This window comes from Vulpes vulpes, chromosome 10 (assembly GCF_048418805.1).
Source record: "Vulpes vulpes isolate BD-2025 chromosome 10, VulVul3, whole genome shotgun sequence".
Taxonomy (NCBI): Eukaryota; Metazoa; Chordata; class Mammalia; order Carnivora; family Canidae; genus Vulpes; species Vulpes vulpes.
Window position 1 is genome coordinate 54,623,782 of NC_132789.1, and position 26,873 is coordinate 54,650,654.

The following is a 26,873-nucleotide window of genomic DNA, read 5'->3' on the forward strand; positions in this document are numbered from 1 at the left end:
GCGGAGCATGTGACTCTTGATCTTGGGGTGGTGAGTCTGAGCCCCACAGTGGGTATAGAGATCACCTAAAATCTTGAAAAAAATGGGAAATAATTTTCATGGGCATTGTATTCCTTTGGGATTTATTTTGATACATTATGTGAAGGTGTTGAAGAGAATTAGGGGGGAAAGTGAGTCATGCACCTCTAATTTATGTGTACACATCATCTCTGCTGTCCTAAAGGGTATATACACAAAAGGGTGGACCCCAGCACGTAGTGGTGCTTTTAAAGTCTTAAGTAGAATTTACACTCTCAGAGATTTACAGTGAAGTGATAAAGAGGAATTACTTTCCTTAGGTGTTATTCTGCATGGTCAACATTGGACTATAAACATGCTGAAGTTGGGATCGATTAAAATGTTAAACTTACTGAGGTCACGTCCTGACTGGACTGTACCCAAGTAACACGTTTCAGGACAAGTCAAAGTTCCAAGTAGAACACGAGCTACAAATGGGCGAGAAGTCAGGTGATCGGTAATAGCTGGTGGCAGTCTGTTCTTAGAGCTGAAGAAATGGAACGTGCTAACCACTCGGATGAACAATGGTGCGGGGTGGGGACCCCAGGGGTCTGAGGGAGCCTGCCGTGGTGGAGAGGGCCAAGCAGTTACAGAACAGACAATGGAGGTTGGGTGCTCCTAATGTTGCACTTGGAGCTTCCTTCTGTCAAAGCTAGCGCAGAAAACAGACCAATGTGACTTCCACTCACGTGTTGGTGGAATTTTGAAAAGCAATTTTGCAGAGCATCAAGACCTTAAATGTGTTCCTATTTGTTATGTAATTTCGGCCTTAGGAATCGGCCCAGTCATTCGGGTTACCGAGGATGAAATACACTCACTCCAATTCTCTCAAGAAACATCATTAAGAGGCTACAGACACAGAAATCCAGGAAGGTCTAGACATCCCAGCCTGGGAAGTGCAGACCCAGGCAGCTGTGGGTTTCACAGAGGTTTTTCCACGTGCCACCCTTACCCTAGTACCTGGTTACACCCGGGTCTGCGCCAGCCTTCCTCTACCATTTGACTCCGGCTTACTTCGCTCCCACAGCCACAGCCATCTGGCAAGACCACCTTTTAGTTGACTTTCTCAGCACTTCCTTGGTTGAACTGTGAGAAAGAATCTGATTGGCCAGATCATCTTTCCAAACCAGGCAAAGTAATGGGTGGGCTGCCCTAGGATCAGATGTCCTCCTGCGGCCCAATCAGCTGGGGGAAGAGGGAACAGCCCGCTCCTAGCCGCTGCGCGCAGAGAGCGGGGGGGGGGGGGGGGGGGGGGGGGGAGGGGGTAGTTTTCGCATAAAGGACTTCGGGCTGGCAAATACCGTAATGGACATCTCCAAGGAATCTAGGGAAAAAAATTCAGAGGTGAAGCCAAGAGGTGCATTAAAGTGTTTTCACAGCGCGCACACACGAATTTTGAAAAGCCCTAGAGACCACCAGCGGTGAGCAGTAGGATAAATCCTAGGCTGCCTGGGTATGGGACTTTGAAGGGTACTGAAGAACACGGGGAAATGCCCACAAGAGAGCATCACATGAAAGAGCAAACCATACAGCTGCACGTACAGTGTGATAAGAATTCTAAGAAAACGGACCTGCTTATGTTTATTTTTTAATCTGTAAGGGAAAGTGGTGCGATGACTGTAGTGAGTTAAATGTTCTTGATTTCGTCTCTTAGCTTTCAAACGTCGCAAAATGAACAGATACTATTTTTACAGTGAGGGCGAAATACTAACTGTTAAAGCTCACGTTCCTCAACTGGGTCTCTAGGGGCTGGTCAGCCGGCGCGGGCCCTTCCCTCCCGGCTCTCCGCCCAGGGGGCCCCGGGCCACGTCTGCCCTCCCGCGGTCGGAGCGGGCGGGGGCGGGGGCTCTCCTCTCGCTTGGCCCTGGCGCCTCTCCCCGCGTTTCCCCTGCTCCAGCCTCGAAGAATGTCACTTTTCTGGACCAGCCGCGGTCTTTACCCCACACTTTTCTAACCAAAAAAGTCTGACTCTTGGCGCCCTACCTCGGGTCGGGCTCCCCAGATGCACTTTTCCCCGGGATCCGCGCAACCCTGTGCAGCCTGCCTCCGCCCGGGATCCGCGCTCCCCGCCCCCGCCCGGCCCGCAGCGCCCTCTCGGGGATCCGCGCTCCCCGCCCGCCCGCTGCACCCTCCCCTCCCGGGATCCGCGCTCCCCGCCCGCCCCGCTGCACCCTCCCCTCCCCTCCCGGGATCCGCGCTCCCCGCCCGCCCCGCTGCACCCTCCCCTCCCGGGATCCGCGCTCCCCGCCCGCCCCGCTGCACCCTCCCCTCCCGGGATCCGCGCTCCCCGCCCGCCCCGCTGCACCCTCCCCTCCCCTCCCGGGATCCGCGCTCCCCGCCCGCCCCGCTGCACCCTCCCCTCCCGGGATCCGCGCTCCCCGCCCGCCCCGCTGCACCCTCCCCTCCCCTCCCGGGATCCGCGCTCCCCGCCCGCCCCGCTGCACCCTCCCCTCCGGGGATCCGCGCTTCCCTCCCGCCCGCCCCGCCTACTTCCGCTCCCCGAGCGGCCCGGACTCTGCCCCGCTGCAGGGCGCCCGCCGGCCATGGCTCCGCTCCGTTTCTCGGCCAACGTGTCGTGGCTGTTCCCCGAGCTCCCCGGGCTCCCCGCGCGGCTGCGGGCGGCCGGCAGCTCGGGCTTCGAGGCGGCCGAGGTGGCCTGGCCGTACGCGGAGCCGCCCGAGGCAGTGGCTCGCGCCGCGCGGGAAGCGGGGCTGCGGCTGGTGCTCATCAACACGCCCCCCGGTGCGCCGCGGGGCTGGGGCGGGGGCGGTGGTGAGGCCGGGGCGGCGGGCCGGGGCTGAGGCCCGTTCTCTCTCCGCAGGGGACCGAGAGAAAGGGGAGATGGGGCTGGGAGCCGTCCCGGGGAGGCAGGCGGCCTTCCGCGAGGGGCTGGAGCAGGCAGTGCTGTACGCCCGGGCCCTGGGCTGCCCCAGGTACCCTCCCCTCCTCCCTCCTCCTCCCCCTCTCGCCCGGCCTCCTCCAACACCCTGCCCCGCGGTTGGGGTCTGGGAGACGAGCACCCAGGTTGCAGAGGGTCCGGAGTCAGCCCCGAGCCTTTGTAAATCGCCTTTTGTGTCTTATTGGCCCGTGTCCTCAATTTGCTCCTCTTTCACGCTGGGACCCCATGCCCGGAGCTGCCCCGCCAGGGAGAGAGCAAAGCCAACCACCCAGTGGTCCACTTGAGTAAGGATCAGTTTATGGTAGCTGTGGGAGCCAGCAGGCACCTGTCGGGGAGCAGAGCCGGATACAGGTAGTGATGTTAAACTGGGTCTCAAAGGAACGAACAGGTGAGGGGCACTGGGGCAAGGATGCAGTGGCCAGAGACCGGTGCGGCGTGCTCAGCAGAGTTCCCGAGGCTCAGACATTGCCTTTTGGACTTGGGTGTGGCCAGGAGGGATGAGGTGATGGCAGGAGGCGGCGCGGGGCTGATCAAATAAATGTCAAATCCCACTGAAATGGGCTGAGCTGGAACTGGCAACGGGGGGTCCTCACTGGTGAGTGGTGGGGGCAGAAAGCAGATGGGAAGGATGGAAGGAACAGATGCCAGAAGTAGAGACAGGCAGCACGGAATATCTAAGGGAACGGGTCAAAGTACTTGTTAGCAAGTGAGGCCCACACACGTTTATAGCCCAAGGAGAGGGTGACTGGGAAGGAGAGGTGGAGAGGACAGGGAGGGCTCAGTTAGGGGTCTCTGACGCAGGAGGATGGTGTGACCCTCAAAGGTGTCTGGAAAAGGGTTTAGCCTCAGGCTGACACAGGAGGGTCAGGCCACTGAGCTTGGCGGCCAGGTGACCAGCTAGTGGGGTGCGGGCAGGTAGGGGTGGGAGGGCAGCTGGAAGGGGCGCACCCAGGGGAGCCAAGGAGCAAGGGCCCTGTTTTCAGGATGGACTCCCCAGCCCCCTCCAGTGCCATCTTCCCCCAGGATTCACCTGATGGCTGGCCGAGTACCCCAGGGGGCTGACAGAGCAGCAGTCAGGAGTGAAATGGAGACGGTGTTCCTGGAGAACCTGAGGCATGCTGCTGGGGTTTTGGCTCAGGTGAGGCCAAGGCCATAGAGCCACACACATATGCACGTGAACGCCTGTGTGTGCAGAGGGAGGAGGGCGCTGGCCCAGCTCAGAGGGAATGGTGAGGAGCTTCAGTGGCTGGCTGATGGACAGCGGAGCTCTGCTCACGGGTCCACCGTGGTGCTAGGAGAACCTCGTGGGACTGCTGGAGCCCATCAACACCCGCATCACGGACCCCCAGTACTTCCTGGACACGCCCCAGCAGGGTAGGACTTGCAGCCCCGTGCCCCCTCCAGGCCCCTTTGATTCTTGGGTTCCCCCTGGGGCTCACGGCCCCCTCTCCGGGCTCTCTCCCAGCGGCAGCCATCTTACAGAAGGTTGGAAGACCCAACCTCCAGCTGCAGATGGTAAGTGGAACAAAGGGAGTGCTGCTCAGGAGGCCCGTGTGCTCCACGTCTGGGGAGGACGGGCCGCAGGGTGTGATCCAGTATTCTCTATCCAGGACTTGTTCCACTGGCAGATCATGGATGGGAACCTGACAGGAAACATCCGGGAGTTCCTGCCCCTCGTGGGTGAGAGGGATCTCTGATCTCCTTCTGGTCTGCTGCGCTACACCTGTGCCCCCAAATGTGTCTGTCGGGCCTCAGCTGGAGCCGGGGCCCCACCCCTGCCACATCTGTCTGTCTCCAGGGCACGTGCAGGTGGCACAGGTCCCAGGCCGAGGGGAGCCTGACAGCCCTGGAGAGCTGAACTTCCCCTATCTATTCCAACTGCTGGAGAACGAAGGCTACAAGGGCTTTGTGGGCTGCGAGTACCGGCCTCTAGGTGAGGGGGTGCTGGGGCTCCGGGCCTGGCCCTGGGGAGGGAGCTCTGGAGGAACAGCTGCTCTACTGCTCTTCTGGGGTGAATGCCACCGCCTCCCCCTCTCCTCAGGAGACACGGCAGAGGGCTTGAACTGGCTTCGTTCCTACTGGGAGAGGCAGGGCCGCCCACAGGCTGGCCAGTGAGGTCCTGCTGCACGCGCACTTGTGGGACAGTGCACCCAGCATCCTCAATCTCTCGAATTAAAGAGCTGCTGCTGAACGTCTCTCCAAGCGTGTGTTATTGGGTGGGCGGGGGGCACGGTGTCTAACCCTGCAGGCTCCGGCTCAGGTACCCCAGTCTCTGGCACCAGTGCTGCAGTGCACGTGGGGGGGTCTGAGCCCACCTCCTCATTTACACACCAGAAACCAGAGGTCCAAGAGCAAAGGGACTTGCCTGTGGTCACAGGGGCTTCAGAGGCAGCGCTGGGGTTGGAACCAAGGTGTCGTATCTCAACAGCAACGTCCCGCAATGATGTTCCAGTGGGAAATGAAGACCAGGGGTCTCACAATGGGGGCGGGGGGCTGACAGCAATACAAGACTTGGAGGCAGCATTCAGGTAGAGGGGCTCTCAGGGGTGAGTGCTCGCCACCTGGTGTGAACTCCTGGGACTTCACCAGGTGAACAGGAAGGTGGAGTCCCTTTCTGGAAGGGTCCAGGGGCCTGAGAGGAGATGGGCACCTCAGGGAGCTGACCTGACCCTCTGGAGCCCCAGGCCAGCCAGCAGTGGCAAGTGCTCAGGAGGGCAGCTCCCACTGAGGGGCTGGGGCTGCAGACCCCGGAGATCTAGTCACAAAGCTTTGGGTGTCTGTCCTTTAGTGTCCGGGCCTGGAAGGGCTGGTCAGTCCTGCTTCAAGTGGGCCATCTTACAGACCCCCATGGCTTGAGGAACGGACATTCACTGGTCTGGCCCTCAGAGGAGGCGGGTCCAGAGGGTGAAGCAAGCTGTGTTGATGACGGACTCGAGGTGGTGGTAGGTGGAGACCAGCTGGGCTGGAGGGCTCTCGCTGTCCTGGGGCTGTACCGGGAAGGGCTCTCGGAAAACCACTGTCAGAGACTGCGGGGAACATGGCAGGGGTGCGGTGGTGAGAGGAGGGAGGGTAGGCACAGGGAGCAGGGCTCCCAGCCTCAGCAGGTTCTGGAGGAGCCTCCCATGAGGCAGACAGAAAGCCCCTCCCTGCTATCCTCACCGTCTTTCCCAAGTGGGAATCCAGAAACACCAGCACGAAACAGTCTGTGAACTTCTGATTCAATACAACCTGCAGTGAAACACAAAGTGACATGGGGAGTGAGGTCACCTGAGGCAGCCTCCACCTTCCTTCCTTGAGGCCATGCTGGAAGCGCGACCGGTGTGAGGAAGGCCTGCTTCCATCGCCACACCTGAGCCCGTCTGCATGCCACTGGCCCGGGCCCCTGCCTCTAAACTGAACCTCAGTCCACATCCTGGCTGGCTCCCCGTCAGCCCGACCAGCCTCAGCAGAGGGAGGGGGAGGCGCCTGACTGGAAGGCTTCACAGCTGGTCCACCGAGAGGCCCTGCACAAAGCTGGCACACCAAAGCCCATCAGTGACAGAGAGCTCTCTACCCTTGGCACAACCCCTTGCCTCCTGTCGGGGGTCTTGTCTCTGACCCCGTGCGACTGTCCCTTTGCTTGGCTCTGTGATCTCTTCCAGGTGATTCTTTCTGCTCCCAGGCTTCAGTGACCACCTGTTCTTGTAGATGCTACCCAGGTCTCTCTCTCCTGGGCCCAGGTCCCCAGCATGCATACACCTTCTAGAATGTGGTCCCAGGAGGGCCCCATGGGCCTCCGATTCAACTTATCACCCTTCTCTCAAAGCCGCCCCTGCTTCAGCACACCCACCACCCACAGGAGCACCCCCATCTGCTCACACTGTCCTGCACAGCCGCAGCCTCACCAGCTCACCTCAGCGTCCCAGGATGCCCCTTTGCACCCTGAAACTAGCCTACTCACGAGCAGGTGTCACGGGACCCCACCCCACGGACCAGCTCCTACTTTTTTTGAAGTCGTCTTCCGAACATCTCCCCACAACCACTGTTCTCATCAGGTCCACCTCTTCGAGTCTCTTAATCCCCAGGCTCTGGCCACTGGAGCCCCTCCCTCTCCACCTGGCCCAGGCAGTGATCTCAGCCTCTCATATGCACCTGGGTAATGGGCTAGAAGGCACATGCTGAGGCAGCAGATTGGGGCTGGGGCCTAAGAATCTGCATCTTGGCAAGCTCCCAAGTGTTCACCATTGCTGCTGGTATAAACACCACACTTGGGGTAACAAGGCTCTAAAGCCCCAAAGCCTAGGGGCTTCTGGGCCCTAAGACCAACCACTGATGAGCTTCCCAGAGCTTGGCCCTCAGGATCTCTAGCCAAAGGCTTGTGTCTGAGTTTTTAAGGTCAGAGATCTAGGTCGTTCTCACAGATCTTGTGTCGAGGGTCAGTGCCTGAAGAGGAGTACCTGGATCCTGTTCTATCTAGGCCTCCCGCCAAAGCAGTCCTTGTTTAGAGGGGCTGGGGTTCCTTTTGGGGGACACTTGTTGTCTACCCTTTCAGAGGCGGCTCATCGACTTACCAGGTATTGAGTTCCCAAGTCTGGGCTCTGGAAATGGCGACAGCTCTGAGGAAAGCGGCTTAGGAGAACCTTGATCAGGCTCTGGTACCAGGAGACCGTCATAGATAGGAAGCAGTCCTAGGGGAAGGTCAGGGGCTGGATCTGCTGTCCCAGAGCTACCTGAGACCTCCGTACCCTCTATCCCGGCTGCTGCTAGGATCCCTAGAATCCAAACCAGCCCCTTCTAGAACCCACAGCTGCTTACCAGCTGGGGGTCAATGTCCCCAATGGATTTGGCATGGACTGCCTCCAGGAGCTCCTCCAGCTCAGCCAGGGCCAGGCGCCCCCCTAGCCGTAGCCGGTCAGGCCCCGGAGGCTCCAGCAAGAAGAGGCGCTTCCAGAGGGTGTCCCGCCGGCAGTGCCCACCGGCCAGCCGGACCAGCTGGGCCAGCCGTGCCCGTGCCACGCCCACCTCTGCAGCCAGTGGGGGGAACAGTGGAGCCAGTCCAGAGGCCAGGCCAAGCCCGGAGGCCTCCCCAGGACCAGCAGCTGAGCTCCCAGGAGCTTCTGGCTCAGGGGGCAGTGTGGGTGGCTTCCGGAACCGTCGCACATCAGCCGTGAGTCTGGGGAAGAGCTCCCGTTGGCTGGTGAGCACCACGAAGAACTGCAGCCTGGGGCAGGGAGAGGGTGGGAATGTGCTGACCAGGGCAGGGGACACACAGAACAAGGGCACAGGGGACGCTGGGCAACGAGCGCATTGGAGGTGGGGGATCTGCTGACCGCAGGACGTGCCGCTCGGCTTCTCCTTGCTCTTCAAAAGGTGCGGCACAATGACACACCAGCAGAGACACATCAAAGTCATCCTGGTGACGAAGTCCCTCAGAGTCCAGGTACGAGCCAGAGCTGCACAGTGGGGATGGGGAGATGCCAACCCTGAGGTTCTAGTGAGGGCAACCCCAGCCCTCTGGCTCCCGAAAATGCCAGTCTCCCTACTGCCTGGACAGCCTTGACCTGGGCTCCACCCGAGCAGGTGCTGATGCTCCCCTGCCACTTCACCTGTGCCACGCTGATACCAAGGCATATTCATTATGTTCTGGGCCTCCTGGCCGGGCCATCCGCAATGGCTTCATGTGGTAGGAGCTGGCATGGTCAGCTACATAGTTGTACAGCTGGTGGGCAGCAATGAGTGGTGTGGAAAGCTCCAGTGTTCCTGAGGGGCAAGTTGTCGGAAATGCTGAGGCTAGGACAGACAGACTAAAATTGCTGGGATGGGGGACAGAAGCCACTAAGGCTCCAACAGGTGGACTGGCTCTACTTTTCTGGGGGCTCCTAGATCCTGGAGGACATCAGGATGGGCCCAAAGTGGCTCAGGACAGACAGAGGACAGGGTACACATGGCAAATGATCTAAACTTTGATATGAAACAGTATGAAGAACCTAAGCTGAAGACAACCCAGAGACAGGGGAACACGGTCCAAGTGACATGAGGTGAGTAACAGTATGGGACAGGAGGGGCAGGGTCTGGCCTAGGAAGTGGTCCCATTGGCCCTGGTTTGGAGATCCCTTGGGGTCTGTCCCATTTCTGGTTCACCAGCTTGCCCTTGGGCACCAACCTTGATAAATGTGATTGCGGCCAAAGTGGGGCCCGTCAGGGTGGTGGGCCAGGAAGTGCCGCAGGAAGGTGGTCAGGTGGTAGCCGTGCCGCAGCACCAGGTGGGCACCCAGCACGTGCTGGTGCACGAGGCGCAGGTGGAAGTCGTAGCTGAACGAGTGCACGTGCATCAGGTCGCGCACCTTGTCACATTCCTCAGTGAACAGCATGGACAGCTGGGGAGTGGGCAGCAGGGGATCGGGTCAGGATGTGGCAGGCTGCCCAGCACACTCCCCCTCTTCCATGGGAAGCGAAATCAAGATTGCCTCTGTTGCTGTGGGCCCAGGGGAGCCCCTCTGCCGGGATGACTTCTACAGGAAGCCCTCCTCGGTATATTCCCTTCTTCACCCAGTACTATGATTCGGTTTACGTTGCAACGATGACTATTTTGATAGAAGGGCCTTTTCGCTGGATCCCAGATTCCACTGCAGTCTGGCCCAGATTCACTGATGCAAAAAATACTCATTTAGTGCCCACCAGGTCCTGTTCGAGGTGCTGGGGATACACTGGGAAGTGAGCAAACCCTGCCCTTGAGAGCTTACATCCTAGCGGTGGGCAGTAGGACAACCAATGCCAGGCCGCAGAGATGAGTACGTAGCATGTTAGAAGACGGTGGTATGGGAAACCTAGTGAGGCACTGTGGTTTTACAAAGGTGGCCAGGCAGGTGATGTACTAGTAGGAAGTCTTTCCTGGCTCCTCTCATCTGTCCAGCCTGACCTTCCCACCGAACTACCTGCTCTTCCCAGTACATCGTCTGTTCTCTTCACATTTTTGTACCTGCTTGTTCTCTCTGTCTGGAATGTTGCTCTCTGTTCCCCAAATCTAGCTCCTACGTGGTTGTAAAGCGTCTTCTGGGACGTCCTGCCAAGGCGAGGCCAGGGCGGGCCTCCTCTAACTGATCTGTGAATGAATGCATGAACCACAGACGGAGGAAGAAAGGAAGACAGAGATGGAGCTGGTGCTTCTCCTGGTGGACGTCACCATCACTGAGAACGTGTTAGCAGCTGGATCTGTGCTGCCGGGCTAGCAGAATCTACACGCCTGTGCCCTCGGAAGCACGGTGCACAGGAGTTCCGAGGAAAGGACAGAGCTGGCTCTGGGAGATGGGACAGCCCAGGGGTCAGGGTAGCTGTGTGGTCCTGGCTGAGTCACATCTCGGCTTCACCTCCCTCAACCACACACAGATAAAGCAGAGGTCTTCATAAACTAGAGAACACGGGATAAGCTGAACCGCCCACGGATTATGATTATTAGAAGTGCTAGAGCGGCGCCTGGGCAAGGGGCTTGGGATGCTCATGGAGGAGGGGAAGAGGAAGAGAGGAAGACCGGGGCCAGTAGGGGGTGGGGGGGGGAGAGGGCTAATTCAGGCTCAGAGACATGGCTGACTTCATTGTCAGGGAAGATGCATGAAGACGTGTCACCTGAGGGTTCCTGGCCCACAACCCCAGTCCCGCCACTGATGGGCATGTGCCCAGAGCACGCACTTTACCTCTGTGCACGTTGGTCTCCTTATGTGTACAGCAGGAGGAAAACTCTCCTCTCCGCTGAGTATACACACTCTGTGCTTAATAACAATAGCAATGGTACCAAATTTAGAAATCCAAGTAGGATCAGAGAGAGCCAAGCTGGATGGAAATCAGGGGCAGGAAACCACAAGGACTTCAAGAGGCTCGAGACTCGCAGTGGGTCCTTCCCGCCAGCACAAGAGTAAAGGTATGCTTTCATACCTGCCCGTCCAGAGCTCCCTTTGGAGCACTCTGGCCCAGGTAGGTTCCTGCATGTAGAGTCACCATGCCTTTCTGGGTCACCTTATCCTGTGAGGACTGGACTAGGTATCCACACTCAAGTCAAAGGCAACCATCCACGGGCTGGATGTGAGCTCTCCAGATATGAGGAGGCCCAGGCAGACCAGGCCCAGTCAGACCCTCATTTCAAGAGCTAAGTGAGAGGCAAAAAGAAGGCACAGGCCCCCACGTGACTTGCCTGGTGACTGAAGGAGCTGAAGGAACTCAAGTACCAAGGGCTTTACGTTCCTGACCTCACTCGGTCTGGACTCATTCTGAGCACTCCTGGGTGCTGGGCTCTTGTGAGTACAGAGGCCCTGCCCTGAGGCCGACAGACAGGGACGTAAATAACCACTAAGTGTCAGGGGTGCGCTGGGTGGCTGGCGACTCTGGTCCTCATTCTAAGTGTTTGCGGCGATGCTGACAAAGCCTGGCTGTCTTCAGCTCTAAGGCCAGGACTTCCTGCAGCACAGATTACCCACCATGTTCAAAAGTCCTCACTGACCAGCTATGGGTATGGATCGACCACACTGCCGGGCTCCTGTCAGTGCCATAATGACCAAAGGACCAGACCAGCCTCCAGTGCTGAGGTTGAATACAGCTCTGGCCCACTGAGAGAGTGAGGCTGATGGGTAGATGACTAGTCATGGCACCAGAATGACCACTGACCTATCCAGCCCATAGCAACAGATCACCCCAGCCCAGACCACCAGTGCTTTCCTCTTACTGGCCACAGCACACTGGGGAAGCCCTATGCCTGAGATCCCCTTATTTTCTCTGTCCCCACCACATACCTGAGAGTTGACAGCTTGCCCCATGGGGATTCGGGAACATTCTAGGGCAAACTGTTTGACACAGAAGTAACAGCCCTGGAGAGAGAGTGAAGATGAGGTCAGGAGGGCAACAGACCGGTGGATCTACCTCTCCCCACTCACTGTACCTCATGCTCACCTGAAAAGCCAGCTCCATGAGGATGATGCCCCCGGGTAGTGCCCGCTGCAGGTGGTAGGTGGTGACCGGAGAGCCAGTGCTCTAAAGAAAGGATAAAGATTAGGGCTCAGACGAAAAGTTTGGGGGTTTACCAGCCTTGAACCAGTAAGGGAGTCCTTGGGTCGATGATTCTGGCTCAGAGACACTTGGGTCTGGGGCATCACTGATTGCACTATCAGGGAAAGTACGCAATGATACACTACCTTGGGGCTCCCATCACTCTTGGTTTTAGGACAGGAAAAGGAGCCACGACCCTCCGTTCCAAGGATAGCCATGGCCCTCAGCCGGCTGGTGCTGCAGAAAAAGAAGAGGGAAGAGGATGAAGCAGGCCAGTGGGCGAGGCGGTATAGCCAGCAGACCCACAGTTGATTTCATGGGGAAGGCGTCTTGCAGAAGTGGAAATGGGGCCAGAGAAGGGAAGGACCTGCTTGGGGTACTGTGTTAGGTAAGTGGCTGGGACTAGAGTCTAGGTATAGACCGTGGGGGCAGCAGGGCTCTCTCCTGAGTGCTCCGTGGAGAGGTGGAGAGCAGGCCCTTCTCCCTGCAGGTTAGGGCATAAGAGGCTGCTGAGACTACGGGGAGACACGGTGATGGGATGGAGATGTCCCCATACTGGGGGCTGTGGGATGGGAGGAAGAAGAGGCTGATGCATGTCTAAGATTTCAAAAGAAAAAATTCAAGGACATGCTCAATGCCCTTGTTACCTACTTTTCTCTGAGCAGGAAAAGAGGTTCTCTTTTGACTGAGGAATGGCAGTGTCAGGGTCCCATGGGCCTACTCAACTCAGGCAGATGGAGAAGAGAAGCAGGGAAGGAACCATGAGCAAGGAAAACAGCAAGGGCCAATAGGAGGTGCTCATTACCCCAGAGCTCTAAACTGCCAGAGCTCTCGCTGGCAGGCTGGGGTGGGGTGTGTCAAAGCCTCAGGGGAAAAGAAATGTTAAGTCCTCAAAGAAATTGGAACAAGACTTCAGCAATGACTGGTGATGCTTCACGAATGGTGAGAAAGGAAGGCTTGACTAAAAATTTGGTTCTAGAAATATGTTTTTCATCCCAGTGTTTTTTTTTTTGTAAAATTGTTTTATTTTACTTTTTAAAGTAGGCTCCGCAACCAGCGTGGAGCCCAACGTGGGGCTTGAACTCATGACCCTGAGATCAAGACCTGAGCTGAGATCAAGAGTTGGACACCGAACAAACTGAGCCACCCAGGTGCCCCCAGAATCTTTGGTTTTAAAAAGGAACCCAGAGTTTTGGGAAGAGCTTCAAACTGAATGGAAAGTATGGAAACTAAAGTCTCTCAGAGATGCTGCTTTAGGGAAACCTGTCAAGGCAGCAAGCAGAGCTCCTGCTCAGGTCCTGTTGCCCAGAATGAGAGGGGTGGGGTCCCAGAGGAGCAGGCCTGTCCTCTCTTCCTAATGCCTGGGGGAAGGAGGGAGGCCTGGGAGCTGGAGAGCTGGTTTCAGAAAACACTAAGGAGTTGGAATTGACTTTCTGGGCCAAGTGGTGTCCTGAGTAAGGAAGTACAACTTACACACAAAGGTTAACTGTGTGCAACATGAACAGGTACATTCCCACAGCCACTGGGAAGGGGCTGGGAACAGAATCTGGAGGCCCAGAGGTTGTGAGGAGCACAAAGCAGGGGCCACAGAAACGGGTGAGATTTGACACAGGACAGGAAAGGTGGTTGTGGATGTGTCACTGTGCTCCAGGAACCTGAAAGGTGGTGACAGAGAAGCTACTTACTTCCCTAGACTCAGACCTGTCACTACTGCTCAAGAACGGGCAGGAGGATGGTGATACAGGTAGGCCTGGCACAGGGGTCGCTGGTGAGAGAGACAACTCAGTGAGGACAGGGCTTCCTGGGCCACGAGCCATGTGAAATACCCAGAGAGGCCCGTGCAGCGACTGGGCCAGGCATCACTAAGCCCCAGATCCAGAGGCCTGGGAGCTTCTAGTGCATGAATGCATGCCAGCACGTCGGCATACAAGACATCCGTGGGCATGAGCCTGTGAGATTGTAACGGCTGTGCGTACAAATGTGTAGGTTATCCTCTGAGATTCAGAGGGTGTGCCTGAACCCACAAGAAGGCTCTCCAGACCCTCGTGTATGCGTTCGGCCTGGTGAGATGGACAGGCACGAGGCCCACGTTGTTTAAATGTGGCCCAAGGCAAAGGAGAGAGGGTGTGTGGGGCCTCGTCTGCAGTGAAGGACCGGGGTTGGAGGGGGACGTAGGGGGCTCACCTGCGGGCAGGTGAGGGAGGCCGCAGTGGCACCAGCACAAAGCCCATGCTCTGCAGATACTGCACGTACTGCTGCAGGAAAGCCAGGCTCAGCTCCTTCAGCCAAGGCTCCTCACGGGCACCTGGTGGAGGCGCATCTGAGGATTCGCAGCTTGCGGGGGCCTCCCGGCTCCCAGCCCCTGCCTCGGGGCGATGGCGCCGCTGTGGGGGTGGAGATCAGGAAGGCTCCAGCCGCTGGCACCCACATCACAGGGTGGAGGAATGGAAGGCACGTGGTAAAGGGAGGTCCCACGGGAGAAACCCGGGAGTCTGGAGCCTCACCTGGCCCTCCAGGGGTCCGGAGGTCTCTGGGGGCCCATGCAGCCAGGCAGCTGGGTCGAAGAGCAGGGCCGTTGCGCAGTAATGCACCAGGCGGGATGACTGCTTTAGGGTCTCCAGCTCCGCGGCCTGGGGAGATGAGGTGGTGAGGACTGGGAGGGTAGCCAGGAAAGGGTCACGGGTGCTCACGCAGGACATGGGCTTGGGACACTCACACTGATAGGCATGCTGGCTGGGGCGGAACGCTGCTGCCAGGTCACAAACAGGTTCTCCATCTTCATCTGGCGCTCCAGCTCTGGGGGTTGCAGGCATTAGTCACAGCCCCCAGGAGCTGGCACACCCCACCCCAGCCTCCCTCTCACACTCCATAGATGCCCCTGCCCGGCCCAGGACCTCACCCCTGCGCTCTGCCATCTTGATCTCCAGGAACTGCTGGCCGTGGTAGGTGACAGGATCAGGGGGTCTGGGCACAGGACCGAGTGAGGAGCTGGGGCGGGCAGCTGTGATATCCCTTAAGGCCTCATCGAAGGGGAATGTGTCCAGGGGAAGGGGGCCCCCACCCCGAGAGGATGCACTCAGCCGGCCCTGCTCGCGGCTCAGCGGTGGGCTTGCACTCCGGATGAGGGTCTCCGCTTCCATGGTTGGAAGGAGGAATGGGTTTGGCTCCTGAGCGGACGGAGTGCCACAATGGGTTCATGGCCGTTGCCTCCAGAGCCTCTCTCACATCCCCCCATTCATCCGCCCGCAGCCCGTCCCCTCTCCCCTGCTGCCACACTGGCACTTCCCGGAACTGATCCCTGCAGAACCAGAACTAGAGGGGGGCGCCCGAGGCACGGGCACCTTTTCATCCCGCACCGGGAAGTCCAACTGGCCGTAATGATGGAAGAGCCCAAGCTTCTGGCTGAGGAGGCAGAAGGTGAGGTGGGCGCGCGAGTTCTGCCACTGTACTAGGCGGACGAGCGCTCGGCCTAGGGCTGCTCCTAGGTCCGGAGCCCAGTTGTAGGTCAGCAGCTGCAGCTGGGAGTTGGGGTCAGGGTCAGCGAGATCACTGAACCGCCTCGCCTGCCCAGCCCCTGGCCCCATGTTTACCTTCTTTTTTTTTTTTTTTTTAATTTTTATTTTTTTTATTTTTTTATTTATGATAGTCACACACAGAGAGAGAGAGACATGCAGAGACACAGGCAGAGGGAGAAGCAGGCTCCATGCACCGGGAGCCCGACGTGGGATTCGATCCCAGGTCTCCAGGATCGCGCCCTGGGCCAAAGGCAGGCGCCAAACCGCTGTGCCACCCAGGGATCCCTCATGTTTACCTTCTTGTCCACGACCTCCAGCAGCAAGAACCTCTGCCGGGGAGCGCTTCGCCCGGAGCTCCCGTCACCCCCTGGCTCAAAGCGCTGCACGGCTTTGGCAGCTACAGGGGAGAGCAGCTCGATAGGGGTCTGGAGGCAGAGCCCCTCGAGCTCACCCTGCCCCCGTGGAACTCGGAACTCACCCCCTCTAGGCCATGCCCTCACCCTGCTGGGTCGGTCTCCTCCACTGCAAGAAGTTCCTGCCCAGAAGCAGCAGATGCCGCTCGGCTGCCGGGCGTGGAGTCGGGCCCAGTTGTCCAAGGGAGCAAGGACTGAAGATCTCTGGTTCTGAGCTCCTAGAAAGCAGACCACCTATGTGTGGCCCCATTCCCTGGCCACCACTGCCCAGGCCTAGCCCCTGCCTGTCCTAGCTCAGGCTCCACGAGACCCCCAAACTCACAAATGCTGCTCAAAGATGCGGACGCTGGTGTCTCCGGCCATTGAGGTGACCAGAGTAGTAAATTCAGAGAGGACAGATGGGAGGAGGAATCGGGACACCATGTGGGTGGAGCTCCTGGACACTGAGGCACAACCTGGAGCCAGGGCAGAGAAGTCAGGCTGGGGCCATAGCACGGGGACCAGGCCACGGGGGTAAGTGCGCGGGAGGGGGGCCTCACCGATCTGAACCATAAACTCCATCCAGCGCTGAGTCACACGAGCAAACACCGGCTGCAAGGTCCCCACCTCACCCTCTTCTAGCTGTGTGGTCCGACGTCTGAAGACACAGCAGGTGTAAGACCCTCGCCTCCACGTGTGACACGTGTGTGTTCACACAAACCCCAAACCCACCTGTGACTTCACATCCTCCTCCACCCTGACGCACTACCACACAATGCACCTTTGTCTCTGGGCTCCAGAATCTGGGCCTGGTGCCCGCTCAGTTCCACCTGGAGTCCGAACACTTTCTGTTTTGTGACGCCTCCGGCCCCGGGTGTCTTCTGGCCGGTCCAGGACAATGTCATCAGTTGTTTTGGGAGAACCCAAGTCCCCACATTCTGTTTTACTCTAGGGGCAAGGCAGTGAATGAGGAAGTGCTGTTGGGAAGGGTGATGGCGTGGAGGATGGGGGCATTGTGGAATGGTAAGGAGAGCCTAGGGGCTCAGAGGTGCCGGCCGCAGCCTTGGGCAGGCCACTTGGCTTTTCTGAGCCCCAGCACCTGCACTGGTAAGAGCCCTACTTCTCCTGTGGGTGGCTGTGAGGGCCCCACGAGAGAAAGGGAAGTGAAGGCTTTTGCTAAGCTGGGCTCTCTTCATCCTAGAGAACCTGCCACACTCGGCACCCCCCAAGGGACAGGCCATCTGGGGCAAGGTCTGCAGGGGAATGGAGGGGAGCTAGGAGGCAGGCAAGAAGGTAGACGCCAAGTCCACCACCTCTTCCCATCCCCTTGTTACCAGCATATCCCAGAAGCTACGCCGGCCAGCTTTGCTGGGGGGAGTCACAGGTTCGCCAGGGCCAGGGCCAGGCACAGGAGGAAAAGTGCTAGCTCGGCCCGCAGGGCTCTTGGTTTCCAATGACCCGCTCCTGAGACTTCCTGTGGACATCAGACATTACAGACTCCCATCACTAACCATCAGTCCATGTGTCAGACAGCCTAGCCCCGAGACAGGTGAGAGTGACTTGCCACTTTGCTCCTTATCCCGCCTATCAGTGAATGGCAGCATACACAACTGACAGCTATGTGTATGTATGAAGGAGCTTCCTGAGGAGGAATCTCTCTCTTGAAGTGGGTGACCAGCTGCATGTATGTACTTCTGCTGGCGTGTGGCCTTGCTGACGCGGAGAATAAAAGGATAACTGTGAGTGTGTACTTTGGAGAGAGCCTTTGCAATGCCTTCCCGAACCCCCATCCTTGGCAACCTCACTAGAGACACTGTCTTGCCTGGGCCTGGGATATTCTCCGGATCCCACGTACCTGGAGATGTGTCCTCTGTGCACAGTGAGGCTGGTAGCAGCCGCAGCTCCATGATGGCATCAGCCAGGGCTTGGCGGGCTGCTCCTCGGAGCTTCTCCTCCAGCTGCACGATACTGATGTTGCCCTTCTCCCACACATCCAGTCGGAGCCATGGGGCCCCATTCTGAGCTGGAACAAAGAATGGGTGTAACATGAGGGTGCCTCTGGCTCCCACCCAGAGTGTTAACTGAATACCCCCTCCACTGACCAGGCTGCCCCACCTGAAGAACTGTCCGACATGAATGGGCAGCGAGTGACCTGGGTCAGTTGCTCAAATTCCTCCTCCTGCAGTGGGTCAAGGGGCCCCGGAGAGGAAGGGGGCCATGATGCCAGTGAGATGGGGCTGCCCCCTTCATCCACGAAGGCTAGAGTGATGCAGGCGACCCCTGGGTAGAAATCCACAGGAAGACCCAGGTCTGAGACTTCTAGATGGCCCTGAGCTGCAAGGCTGGGAAAGGCCCTGTTGGCCATAAGGCAGGAAAAGGCTCTCCCACAGTCGGCAGGGGCCCAGGCTGGCGCCCTGCAGCATACCTTTGCCACCGGTGCCCTGCCCACCAGGCTTGTTATACAAGTAGATGTCCAAGTCAGGGAGGCCACCTTGTGGTGGGAGCGGGTGCTGGGGAGAGAAGCACCAGAGAGCACTAAGCCCCAGTGGGTAGACAGAAACCATCAGGGGATGGTGTCCACTGTGGGGAATGGCAGACAGGTATTCCTAGGAGCACAGGAAGACGCAGGCAGGCAATAAAGGTGTAGGAGGTGGGGGGAGGCATGGGTGTGTGTATACAGGTCTTTAGGCAGGGGGATACCACATGCAGCACCCGCAGGGAACGGTCACACAGTGAGGGGGGTGTGGGGGCATCGGGACACGCAGTGTGAGAGGGATTGAAACCTCACCTGGAAGTGGTTCCGGCTGTTGCTGTCCGTGTACTTGGGAGAGTGCAGGAAGATGAGCAGGTTCTGGCGCAGGTACCAGGCCAGGGCAGGAAGCCAGGGCCTGCAGGAGACAGGGAGGGCCAGGTGCAGCACTTCTGAGGGGAGGCTTCCGGGGGGCTGGATGAACTGTAGGGAGTGTGAAGGAAGGGGGGTCAGAACTATATGGAGAGGGTGAAGCAGACACTGTCCCCGCACCCGAGCCTTGGAGGGAGGCTGAGGTTGGGAGAGAGCTGACCTCCACATCAGCGGGTGTCAGCTTGCAGTTCCGAACAAGCATGACAGTGATGACGTCCAGTGTGGCCTCGTCCAGGCGCCGACGCAGGACCCGTACTAGCTCATCTGTAATCTCAGGACCTTGACGCAGCCACAGAGTCACTGGCAGAGGATCCAGCAAGCCCCAGACCAGCCCTTGACCCCCACACCTGAACAGTCCCCCACACACTGGAGGCAGCTGGCACCATGTTCTAGCTCTGCCAAGTTCTAGTTCACTATGTAACTGTGGACAGGGGAGTGTCACCTGTCAAAGCCTCAGTGTCCTCATCCATATGATGGGAATAATACCAACATCTACCTCATACGTAATAGTCTGAGCCCAAGGCCAAGTACACATTAAATCAGCCATAAGTATGAGTTGCAACATCCAGTTGCCTACTGGGTCCCTCGCGCTCACCATCTCCCAATCTGAACCCAGCACCTTCACCCCAAACCTGCCCTCGGTTTCCACCCACTGGAACCATCCCCCCAGTCAGCCAGGCTAGACAGCTAGTGTCGGCTTTAATGGGTCCTCTCTCCAAGCTGCATTTCAATGAGCTGCAGCGCCTACCCTCTAAACATCACGGGGTCTGTTCTGCCTGGTTCCTGCTTGAGGGAAACCGGGAGCACAGCATGAGCTAGAGCGGGCAGGTGCCAGAAGTCTCAGGAGGATTCTGGAACCTCCTCTGGTTACTCCCCTGCCCCCTCCTCGTGGCGCTTACCTGCCTGTCCTACGCCGTGCACCAGCAGCTGGATATGCCTGTCCACTTGGCCCACAGGACGAGCAGCATCTGAACTGCGGCTAGAAGCCATGTCCAGGGGAGAACGAGGACCCTGCAGAGAAACGTGGGTCAGGGCCCGGCTCCAGGGGGCCAAGTATGAGGGGAGCTCAGAGGCTTTGGGGGGTGGGGAGGGGGTGATACATGCCGATGTTTCCTCAGAGTAGATGGGCTCCTGGCTTCGTGACAGAGCCAGGGAGGGGGGCAGCGCGTCACCCTCCCATGATCGCTCGCTGCACGACGTCTCCAGGAGCCTGGGAGAGAGTGGCACAGTCTTTGGGCATACGTCCTCTGCCCCTATCCTTGACCCCTGCTTTACCCCCTCTTCCCAGGGCTCACCCACATACCGCAGGTAGTACACAGCCTTTGTAGCTCGTTCCTGATAGACAAACATGTTCTTCCGGTTCACCACAGAGAAGGCATTGAGCACGGAGCGCAGGGCCTGGATGGCTGTGGAGGGACAGGGGCTCAGGACGCCCCCTTCTCCAGATTCTCTCCCACTCTACCTGCCCTCTCTTGCCCGTCACACACCCCGAGAGACTCCCATGCTGGGACCCATTTTCAGGCGTGAATGGACGCGAATCACGGTTCCCCACACAACATCACAGGAGAAATGGCCAGGGACAAACTGCATTGTGGCTGCTAGGTACCCTCGGGGTGCACAGCTCTCATCAGCAGCGTAATCTGGGGAGAAGGGAGACAGGGGGTCAGAAGCGGGACACAGCCTTCTGCCCTTGCTACTTCTCACTTTGAAACTGGTCTACTAAAAAAAAAAAAAAAAAAAAAAAAGAAACTGGTCTACTTGTCCTCACTCCTCAGGACTCCTTGGCCCGGTCTGTTACTCTGCAGGGGAAGGATGGCCATTCTGGGTAAGGTGGCAGGACCGTGCTCTTAGGAAGCCAGGTCACAGCACGAAGGCTCTCAGGGAGATGTGGAGAAGGAGCTAAGAAGAGGTGGCAGGTAAGGTAGACATGAGAAAATCCTTAAGATAATGTCGAGACATTGGCTGTGTCATAATACATAACATACACCCCCAGCTGTGTACTCACAGAGAGTAGCAATAGGATAAAAGAATAGGAGTAAGAACTGAGGATAGGAGTGCTGATACCCACCTGCAGAGTCAGGGAAAACACTGTGCGCCGGAGGACAGCTACCCCAAAGAACCCACAGGGTAGTAGGGCAGAAAGCAAGAGCCCAGGGACACAGTCCAGCACCCTGTCTGACCCTTTCCAGGTTGCCAGGTTGATGAGGAGCCTCCTGATGGCAGAGGGGGCCACCTGGTTTCCCAGAGAAACCAGGGATGGATGCTGGATGTGAGCAGTGTTTAGAGCGCACAGGGGGCTGCAGTTTGGAACAGAATGCTGGTTGTCCAGCAAAAACACGTTGGACAGACTCTAATGAGGAAGGGCCGTCTCAGGGCTCCGACCAGTCTCCCATCGCACGCTGCCAGAAGGCATTTGAAGCAAAGGTGTGTGGTTGTCCTAGCACATGCTCCATGTGCGGAAGACACCATCAAAACCCTGGGAAGCCTGCTAATTAGGGGAATGGTGCTTTGATATAGAGCACATCTCAGGATGTGCTGAGAGACGCAGTGTCCGGAACTGTTAGGAACATTCACCTACAGACTTGGTGAGAATATTAAATATAGAAGTAGTCTGATTTTACTTGTAAACCGGATGGGAGAATTGCAAAGAATGATATCATCATTTGGCTTTCCCCCTGAGCTGGGGTGAGGGGTCATCAGGAGTAACAGAAGAGAGCAGGAGTGTCAAGACTTCATTAGCATCTCAAGTAGATCGTCAGGCTTCCTAACCATGACCAGAAGTCTCAGGAAGCCCAAAGGGGTCCTGTGCCTGCCCGTCAGGAGGGACAGCAGATTGGAAGGCAAATCCTCCTACTGGAAGGGCAGCAGCAGCCCATGAGGGAGGCTTCTGGGTGGGGTCTCACCATCGGTAGGCAGTGGTGCCCGCTGACGGGAGTGGAAGGGGGTCTCACTGCGCCACAGATCTTCTTCGCTCTCGGCCACCAGAAGAGAGTTACACACGTGACTGTCATGGAGGTCCTGCAGAAGCAGCCGCTGGGAGGAGGAGCCAAGTATCAGGGAACTGAAACATTCCTCAATTCCTCATATATTGGTGGCAGTGGTCAGGGGTGATCAGAGGCCAAAGAGGATGCCCGTTATCTTGGGGAGGGGGCAGGGTCAGCGATCAAGAGAGTATCAGTAATCACTGGGGAATCAGAGATGTGTCCCACAGTCACTGGGCTCAGGGCTCTGAACCCCAGGTTATGAACACTCGTCCCTCCTCTTTGCCAGAATCTGTTACCCAGCCTTCAGGCCTCAGTTTAAAAATTCAATTTTCCCCCTGACACTGCAGAAGATCGGACCCCGTCATTTGCTCTTGTAGCAAGCAGTCTCTACTTTTCCTTTGTATGATTCTTCACAATTGTAATGGAAATAATTTGTGTAATTTAGTTGTTCAATGTCTATCTCCCCCATGCGACATAAGCTCCCAGAGAGTCAGGGTTTCCCTGTCTTGTTCACCATTATATCCCTAATGCTAGCACGGCGCCACAAGATGGAACAGCTAGCTCTAGTCAGGGTCTGGGAGAGTAACCTGCCTTACTGGGCGAGGGGAGGGAGCATTCCCCAGCTTGTAGAGCCCAGGGAGTAACAGTATCTCAGTAGGAAATGTCCAAGGCAGATTAAGAGCCTCTGAAGGTCAAGTCCTGGAAACTCCTGCCTCATCTGAGCAGTGTCCCATGCCAGAAAGCCCTGTCCCCAGGGACACATGGGTGGCTCAGTGGTTGAGCATCTGCCTTTGGCTCTTGTCGTGATCCCGGGGTCCTGGGATCAAGTCCCACACTGGGTTCCCTGCAAGGAGCCTGCTTCTCCCTCTGCCTGTGTCTCTTTTTCTCTGTGTCTCTCATGAATAAATAAAATCTTTAAAAAAGAAAGCTCTGTCCCTAGCTGTCCCTTACCTGGTTGACCTCCCTGCAGATCTCCCCAACTTGTCTCACCAGGAGCTGCTGCAGGTGACGGCACTCGGTGCCTGGACCCCCATCCTCCCGAATCAGGCTCCTATAGGGGAGGGATGGATCAGACACAGTTGTTGTTGGTGGTGGGGTCTTGAGAGCGGGGGCCAAGAGAAACCATGAAAAGGGAGTAGGATTGGCCAAAGGGAAGCAAACATGGTGGGAAATGGGAAAAGCAGAACTCTCCGTAGCAATTATAGAAACACAGATCCCATGCTTGCTTTATCAGCTTCCTCGTGGGCAGCACGCTGAAGCTTCCTTCACGTAGCTCATCTGCTCTCCATTCTCAGATCTTGAGCAGAACGGTGGTCTTTCCTTCTCAAACCCACCCCATCCCAAGATGGGAGTCATATTTAAAGAGGCTCTGCTGGGCAGCCTGGGTGGTTCAGTGGTTTAGTGCCGACTTCGACCCAGGGTATGATCCTGGAGACCCAGGATCGAGGTCCACGTGGGGCTCCCTGCATGGAGCCTGTTTCTCCCTCTGCCTGTGTCTCTGTCTCTCTGTGTCTTCTTATGAATAAATAAAACATTAAAAAAAAATAAAATAAAGAGGCTCTGCTGGGAATTCTGGCTCTGCCCTTTCCTGTGACCTTGGGCAAGTACTGAACTTACCTGTGCTTGAGTATCCTCCCCCTGCCATAAGGAGAGTAATACTGTCTAGCACTGCTGCATAGATGAAAGGAGCTGATCCAGGTGGAGCACTCAGAACAGTGTCTGCCACACAGTAAGCGCTCGTTAAGTATCACCTGTTATTCCCATGTCAACCTCTGAAGCTGCTCTGAACTGTGGCAGCTCTTAATGAAGGCCAGGAGCCAAAATCCTACCAGCTTTTAACTCCATTAGGAAAGTAGAGAGTGACCTGCTTTGCTGCAGGCTGCGGGAAGTAGTCAGGACCACCCAGCTCCAGAATGCAGTCAGACCCCTGTCCAAAGCCTAGTCCCAAGTCTTACTTTTGAACAACCCTGGAGAGGAGTGTTGTGGGACCAGGGAAAAGCAGCAGACATCAGAGTCAGGTGCAGGTGCTACTTACCGTGCATGAGCATATACTTCTACGCGGTCCTGCAGTACCCGAACGATGAGCCAGAAGTCAGGCAGGCAGGGCCCAGGGAGGCCTGAGAGTGAAGGCTGGGGAGGTGCTGGCCCAGGTGGGGTCCGCAACGTGAAGGGAGCCTTCTCCCCCAGGGTCTCATTGGGACCCTCGCTGTCTGAGCCACTGCTGCCACCATCGTAACCTGTGTCAAACGTGCTTAAGTTCAGTCCCATCCTTTGGCTCATCTGATCCTGTGAGCATCATCAGGTTTGCTGGGCCTGGCCCCTTCACGTCAGTCCATTCTGAGGCCCCCTGCCTGGTCCTGCCGCACAGCCCTGAGTCTGCCTCCCATCAGCCTAGACCCTCCCCCACTGTTCCAGCTTACCTAGGTGGTCAGAGTCCACGCTGCCCTGACTGGACATAAGGCTCAGCCCCCGGCTGGGCCCAGGCTGGCTCCCTGGGAAGAGAAGGGAAAGGCCTGGAACCTCTATTGATCTGGCTGAGGATCGCCCTCTGAAAATGGAAGCAGGGCCAGGGACCTACAAGTCCCTGGTCCTAGCCCCCAGACTTTTTACCTGAGTCCTCTCTTACCTCCCTGTGGCAAGCTGAGGAGGGGGGTGCCCTCAGAGCCCTCTGGGGAGCCAGGGGCTTGGGGGCTGGTTGTCAGGGCCTGAGGGGCAGAAAGTTAGAAGTGAATATAGGCTCCACATACCTACCTCCACCCCCTCCATTCCCAAGGCATCCCGGGAAAGGCTCACCTCCCCTTCGATGCCTTCAGCCCTGTCCTCGTGGCTGTGCCAAGCCCAGGCAGTCGAAGGGGGCTCCCTTTGGGACCCACCTGGCTGTTGGCCAACTGCTACAAAGAAGAAGCCACTTTCGGGATCCTCAAGAAGAACATGGCCAGGGAGGTGAAGGCGGCGGAACTCCTGGGGAGCAGGAGCCAAGGTCACAGTTTAGGCAAGAGCAGCCCTCCCTGTATGTGGCACCCCACACTTCCTCATCAGACCCTCAAAACTACCTGGTGAAGCAGACTCTGGCACCCCCATTACTGAGGTGTGCAAAGGTTCAGTGGCTTGCCTAAAGTTTAACAGGCATAGTGGCAAGAAGGAGAGCAGGGTCTCTTCCCACTGAGTTGGGCTGCCAGGCACGGGGTGAGGGACAATGTGGTGAGGCGGCCGTCCAGAGGGTAATGCTATGGAATCAAACCAGGACTTCTACTTCTGTATCTGAAGTCCAGGGAAGAACGGGCTCCAGGATGACCAGGGGGGTTTCTGAGGGCAGCATACCTCCTTGAATTGTGTAAGGGAACGTTCTGGTCCAAACACAAAACTCAGTGGTAGGGTTTGGCGAAGGCAGGTAGAGCGTCCAGGAGAGCTATGGATGTGGGCAGCTGCACGGTGCAGAGTAGGGCCCTGGGGGATGCCCCCTCTTCGGAGGGCTCCCACCATCTCATCCTCCAGCAACCAGCGGATCTACAGTCAGAGAATAATCCAGCAAGTGGTGAAGGGCACCTTCCTTGCCAGTTGGGGCATCCCCTCAATTGCAGACCAAAAGACACTTTGCCTCACAGATTGAGGGCGGCCTTACTTTGAACTTAGAATAAAGGAGCCCCTTAACCTTACTCACATGATGGAAAGGGTATCAGTTACAGCGTTGAGGGGTCGCCACTTAGGTTGGAGAAGGGAAGGCCCTCACCTCACTCATGGTGGTCTCAATAGCCAGTCTGTGGGGTGTGGCCAAATTGGACAGTCCAGGGTGCCTACGTGGAAGAAAAGTTTAGATGTTGGTTTCCAAAAAACAAAACTGACAGAGAGCAAGGAACTCTGAGAGACAGAAAGGAAAGTACCTGTCTTCTTCTGGGGGTGGCAGTGGGGGTCCTAGGCCATCATCCGACCTTAAAGATGATGGCTGCCCTGGAGATCGTGGGAATGAAGCACTGCTTTCAGAGGTGGATCTGAATAAGGTGGGAGCAAAGGTTAAAGAGCAGCAGCTACTCTCTTCCTAGGGCCTCTTCAGAACTCCTTTCTTGGAATCCTCAAGGGGTCCTGAGTCCCCAAGTGTCTCTAGATTCTTTAATGGGCCCCTACCCCCATCAAGGCCCTAGATCCCCCCACCAAACTTGCTGCCACACCTGTGGTGCTGAGGGTCCGAGGTCGGGGGAAGCTCCACTTCCAGAGGCAAGGTCAACACGAAGACATCCAGGGTAACACTGAGGTCCCTCAGGGGCACTCGGCCTCCAAGGGGGGGGCCCTCCAGACTGGAAAGCACCTGGCCTGGGAGAGGGGAAAAGTCAAGAGGGCTGCCGGAGCCCAGGGACAGGCACAGACTTCAAGTCCTCAGCGCTCATGAGTTACAGCCATGGGCTCTCCCCCTCCCCCCACCCCCACCCCTGGCAGGCAGGCAGGCAGGCTGTCCTGGCACCTGGGGCCCTCCCTCGGGTACCCTGGACTCACCCAGGCAGGTGGGCAGGCTGCACACAGGTACTGAGCTGTGCTGCCCATGCAGCCGCACAGAGCACGTGAGATGCAGGAAGAGAGGCGGCAGGTCACGCACCAGGCTCTCAGGCCCCGTTGGTGAGTCGCCCCCCAGTATACTGAAGGAGTCTTCATCAGGGTTCACGGTGTCTGCATCTGACAGCGAGGCGGAGTCGAGCCCCGCCGGCCCCAGGTCTGCTTCACGGCTCTCTCGGTATTCTACTTCCAGCTCTGGGTCACTCTCAGTGACCACGCAGCAGGCTGACGTGTCTCCTAGACAAGGAGCATGTCATGTGGTGGCTGGGAGAGGCTGGCGGTGGAGGGCCCCAAAGCAGCTTCCCTGGCCTGAAGCAGCCTTCCCACCTCTACCCACTTGCCCACACACCTTCTTCTCCTAGGAGTTCAGCCTCTGAAAACTCCAGATCACTGACTTTTCTGTCTACTATGTCCCGGGGGCCCTCATCCTGAGCAAAAGAAAGAGAGCTTTATCTGAGGCAGGACAAGAGTCACATCCAGGCCTCAGGGAGCCAAGAGTCAAGAGGATCTAGACTCAGGGGGCTCAGTGAGGCTATGGCTCAGGGGGTACAAGGGAGGAAGGGAGGA

At 57.5% G+C, this 26,873-nt stretch overlaps 2 protein-coding genes across 6 annotated transcripts in view; one reads left to right on the forward strand and one right to left on the reverse strand.

The window, feature by feature from the left end:
* The first annotated feature begins 2,535 nt into the window (after positions 1 to 2,535).
* On the forward strand, positions 2,536 to 5,151 carry HYI (hydroxypyruvate isomerase (putative)). Of its 3 annotated transcripts, none has more exons than XM_072724269.1 (8): positions 2,536 to 2,799; positions 2,879 to 2,990; positions 3,980 to 4,094; positions 4,252 to 4,330; positions 4,422 to 4,471; positions 4,585 to 4,636; positions 4,755 to 4,889; positions 4,998 to 5,151. In XM_072724269.1, the coding sequence occupies exons 1-8, from the start codon at positions 2,601 to 2,603 to the stop codon at positions 5,069 to 5,071; spliced, it is 816 nt and encodes a 271-aa protein (XP_072580370.1). In that variant the 5' UTR covers positions 2,536 to 2,600; the 3' UTR covers positions 5,072 to 5,151. The 3 variants fall into 3 exon arrangements, with proteins under 3 accessions (XP_072580370.1, XP_072580371.1, XP_025847843.2); XM_025992058.2 differs by having other exon boundaries at positions 2,541 to 2,799; positions 4,567 to 4,636; XM_072724270.1 differs by lacking the exons at positions 4,422 to 4,471; positions 4,585 to 4,636.
* The window catches only part of SZT2 (SZT2 subunit of KICSTOR complex), a 51,615-nt gene continuing 29,885 nt past the window's right edge, over positions 5,144 to 26,873 (reverse strand). The window contains exons 31-72 of one of the 3 annotated variants that reach the window (XR_003233944.2): positions 26,656 to 26,734; positions 26,250 to 26,543; positions 25,928 to 26,069; positions 25,643 to 25,750; positions 25,492 to 25,555; positions 25,083 to 25,268; positions 24,555 to 24,722; positions 24,388 to 24,466; positions 24,182 to 24,253; positions 23,797 to 23,998; positions 22,713 to 22,812; positions 21,681 to 21,810; positions 20,265 to 20,417; positions 20,081 to 20,183; positions 19,882 to 19,987; positions 19,677 to 19,788; positions 18,938 to 19,056; positions 18,664 to 18,828; positions 18,301 to 18,385; positions 17,991 to 18,155; positions 17,731 to 17,898; positions 17,210 to 17,349; positions 16,657 to 16,823; positions 16,436 to 16,533; positions 16,219 to 16,351; positions 15,984 to 16,114; positions 15,780 to 15,880; positions 15,310 to 15,486; positions 14,868 to 15,135; positions 14,685 to 14,764; positions 14,473 to 14,598; positions 14,153 to 14,273; positions 12,115 to 12,205; positions 11,873 to 11,953; positions 11,716 to 11,790; positions 9,099 to 9,312; positions 8,542 to 8,695; positions 8,266 to 8,388; positions 7,751 to 8,156; positions 7,507 to 7,623; positions 6,116 to 6,184; positions 5,144 to 5,982 (exon numbers count right to left, since the gene is read on the reverse strand). Coding sequence is in view for 2 of the 3 variants with exons in the window: in XM_025992056.2 (XP_025847841.1) it covers positions 5,839 to 5,982; positions 6,116 to 6,184; positions 7,507 to 7,623; positions 7,751 to 8,156; positions 8,266 to 8,388; positions 8,542 to 8,695; positions 9,099 to 9,312; positions 11,716 to 11,790; positions 11,873 to 11,953; positions 12,115 to 12,205; positions 14,153 to 14,352; positions 14,473 to 14,598; positions 14,685 to 14,764; positions 14,868 to 15,135; positions 15,310 to 15,486; positions 15,780 to 15,880; positions 15,984 to 16,114; positions 16,219 to 16,351; positions 16,436 to 16,533; positions 16,657 to 16,823; positions 17,210 to 17,349; positions 17,731 to 17,898; positions 17,991 to 18,155; positions 18,301 to 18,385; positions 18,664 to 18,828; positions 18,938 to 19,056; positions 19,677 to 19,788; positions 19,882 to 19,987; positions 20,081 to 20,183; positions 20,265 to 20,417; positions 21,681 to 21,810; positions 22,713 to 22,812; positions 23,797 to 23,998; positions 24,182 to 24,253; positions 24,388 to 24,466; positions 24,555 to 24,722; positions 25,083 to 25,268; positions 25,492 to 25,555; positions 25,643 to 25,750; positions 25,928 to 26,069; positions 26,250 to 26,543; positions 26,656 to 26,734 (5,895 nt within the window). In the remaining variant the exon portion in view is untranslated. Of the gene's footprint in view, positions 5,983 to 6,115; positions 6,185 to 7,506; positions 7,624 to 7,750; positions 8,157 to 8,265; positions 8,389 to 8,541; positions 8,696 to 9,098; positions 9,313 to 11,715; positions 11,791 to 11,872; positions 11,954 to 12,114; positions 12,206 to 14,152; positions 14,353 to 14,472; positions 14,599 to 14,684; positions 14,765 to 14,867; positions 15,136 to 15,309; positions 15,487 to 15,779; positions 15,881 to 15,983; positions 16,115 to 16,218; positions 16,352 to 16,435; positions 16,534 to 16,656; positions 16,824 to 17,209; positions 17,350 to 17,730; positions 17,899 to 17,990; positions 18,156 to 18,300; positions 18,386 to 18,663; positions 18,829 to 18,937; positions 19,057 to 19,676; positions 19,789 to 19,881; positions 19,988 to 20,080; positions 20,184 to 20,264; positions 20,418 to 21,680; positions 21,811 to 22,712; positions 22,813 to 23,796; positions 23,999 to 24,181; positions 24,254 to 24,387; positions 24,467 to 24,554; positions 24,723 to 25,082; positions 25,269 to 25,491; positions 25,556 to 25,642; positions 25,751 to 25,927; positions 26,070 to 26,249; positions 26,544 to 26,655; positions 26,735 to 26,873 lie in introns of all 3 variants that reach the window. The other 2 variants (XM_025992057.2, XM_025992056.2) reach the window with 2 other exon arrangements.

What these genes read in the sequence shown, in the direction of transcription:
- HYI (XM_025992058.2), top strand. Translation starts at nt 2,601, where the DNA reads ATGGCTCCGCTCCGTTTCTCGGCCAACGTGTCGTGGCTGTTCCCCGAG. An exon ending in CCTGGACACGCCCCAGCAGG is followed by an intron (nt 4,331 to 4,421) that starts GTAGGACTTGCA and finishes GCTCTCTCCCAG; the next exon opens with CGGCAGCCATCTTACAGAAG. An exon ending in GGAGTTCCTGCCCCTCGTGG is followed by an intron (nt 4,637 to 4,754) that starts GTGAGAGGGATC and finishes GTCTGTCTCCAG; the next exon opens with GGCACGTGCAGGTGGCACAG.